Raw genomic sequence first — 1,706 nt, 5'->3', positions numbered from 1 at the left:
TTTTTTTTGAGACGGAGTTTCACTCTTGTTACACAGGCTGGAGTGCAATGGTGCAATCTCTGCTCACCGCAACCTCCACCTTCCAGGTTCAAGTGATTGTCCTGCCTCAGCCTCCCAAGTAGCTGAGATTACAGGTGCATGCCACCACACCCGGCTAATACCAGTCTTATTTATTTATTTATGAGACAGAGTCTCGCTCTGTCACCCAAGCTGGAGGGCAGTGGCGCAATCTCAGTTCACTGCAAACTCTATCTCCCAGGTTCAAGTGATTCTCCCTCCTCAGCCTCCTGAGTAGCTGGGATTACAGGTGCCCACCACCATGCCTAGCTAATTTTTGTATTTTCAGTAGAGACAGGGTTTCACCATGTTGGCCTGGCTGCTCTTGTACTCCTGACCTCAAATGATCCGCCAGCCTCGGCCTCCCAAAGTGCTGGGATTACAGGCATAAACCACTGCGCCCGGCCTTATTTTTATGTATGTATGTATGTATGTATTTTTAATTAGAAAAAGTATTTATTTCTGCTCCTTTCATACATACAGGAAATAATCTACCATCATACACTCTAGTTGAAGGCAAAGCAGCATAGGTAAAGCTGATCTGCTATCCAGAGTTCTCAGCTTATGAAATCTTGCTTCTTGATTTTATGTTAATTTCTGAAAATCAAAAACATCATTTCCAAAAACGGTTAAGGGGGTTGTAAAAAATAATCACTTTACACCGGAAAGATGGAGGAGCAAAAGCAAAGAAAAACCCCTTTGGTTCCAGAAAATCTCCTGAAAAAGAGGAAGGCTTATCAAGCCCTCAAAGCCACTCAGGCAAAGCAGGTACTTTTGGCAAAGAAGGAGCAGAGGAAAGGAAAAGGGCCCAGGTTTAAGCGATTGGAATCATTCCTACATGATTCCTGGCGGCAGACACGTGACAAGGTGCGTGTCAGACGACTGGAAGTGAAGCCTCGTGCCTTGGAATTGCCAGATAAACATTCTTTGGCCTTTGTTGTACGCATTGAAAGGATTGATGGTGTGAGTTTACTGGTGCAGAGAACCATTGCAAGACTTCACCTAAAGAAAATTTTTAGTGGTGTCTTTGTAAAAGTCACTCCCCAGAACCTAAAGATGCTGCGTATAGTGGAACCTTATATGACCAGGGGATTTCCAAATCTGAAGTCTGTCCGGGAACCCATTTTGAAACATGGACAAGCCAGGGTCAAGAATAAGACCATCCCTCTGACAGACAACACTGTGATTGGGGAGCACCTGGGGAAGTTTGGTGTCATTTGCTTGGAAGACCTCATTCATGAAATTGCCTTCCTGAGGAAGCATTTCCAGGAGATCTCATGCTTCTTGCGCCCTTTCCACCTCTCAGTGGCCAGTCATCCTGCCAAAAATAGAGTGGGCTTCCTCAAGGAGATGGGCACACCTGGCTATTGGGGTGAACACATCAATCAGCTCATCCACCAGCTGAACTAGAACCAGGTGCCAAACTGCAGTAAATTTTTATTAATGAAGTGGAAGCATGTGTTTTTGAGTTTGGAGAATTTGTATCAAGTATCTTCAGAGAAGATTATTTCCTGCTTTATCTTTAAAAACTGGAAAGAAAGGGTCAAAGAAAAGACAGTAGCTGGCCAGGCATGGTGGCTCATGCCTGTAATCCCAGTACTTGGGGAGGATGAGGAGGGCGGATCATCTAAGGTTGGGAGTTCGAGACC

At 45.0% G+C, this 1,706-nt stretch overlaps 1 protein-coding gene across 1 annotated transcript; it reads left to right on the top strand.

Annotated features, from left to right (window-relative positions):
- The first annotated feature begins 721 nt into the window (after positions 1-721).
- Positions 722-1,470, top strand: LOC108289353 (60S ribosomal protein L7-like 1). The gene has a single exon (XM_037732371.1). The coding sequence runs from the start codon at positions 727-729 to the stop codon at positions 1,465-1,467; it is 741 nt and encodes a 246-aa protein (XP_037588299.1). The 5' UTR covers positions 722-726; the 3' UTR covers positions 1,468-1,470.
- Positions 1,471-1,706: the final 236 nt, after the last annotated feature.

The sequence above is a fragment of the Cebus imitator genome, unplaced genomic scaffold, assembly GCF_001604975.1.
Source record: "Cebus imitator isolate Cc_AM_T3 unplaced genomic scaffold, Cebus_imitator-1.0 Scaffold17, whole genome shotgun sequence".
In the NCBI taxonomy this organism is placed as follows: Eukaryota; Metazoa; Chordata; class Mammalia; order Primates; family Cebidae; genus Cebus; species Cebus imitator.
This window is presented reverse-complemented; position numbering and strand designations above follow the sequence as displayed.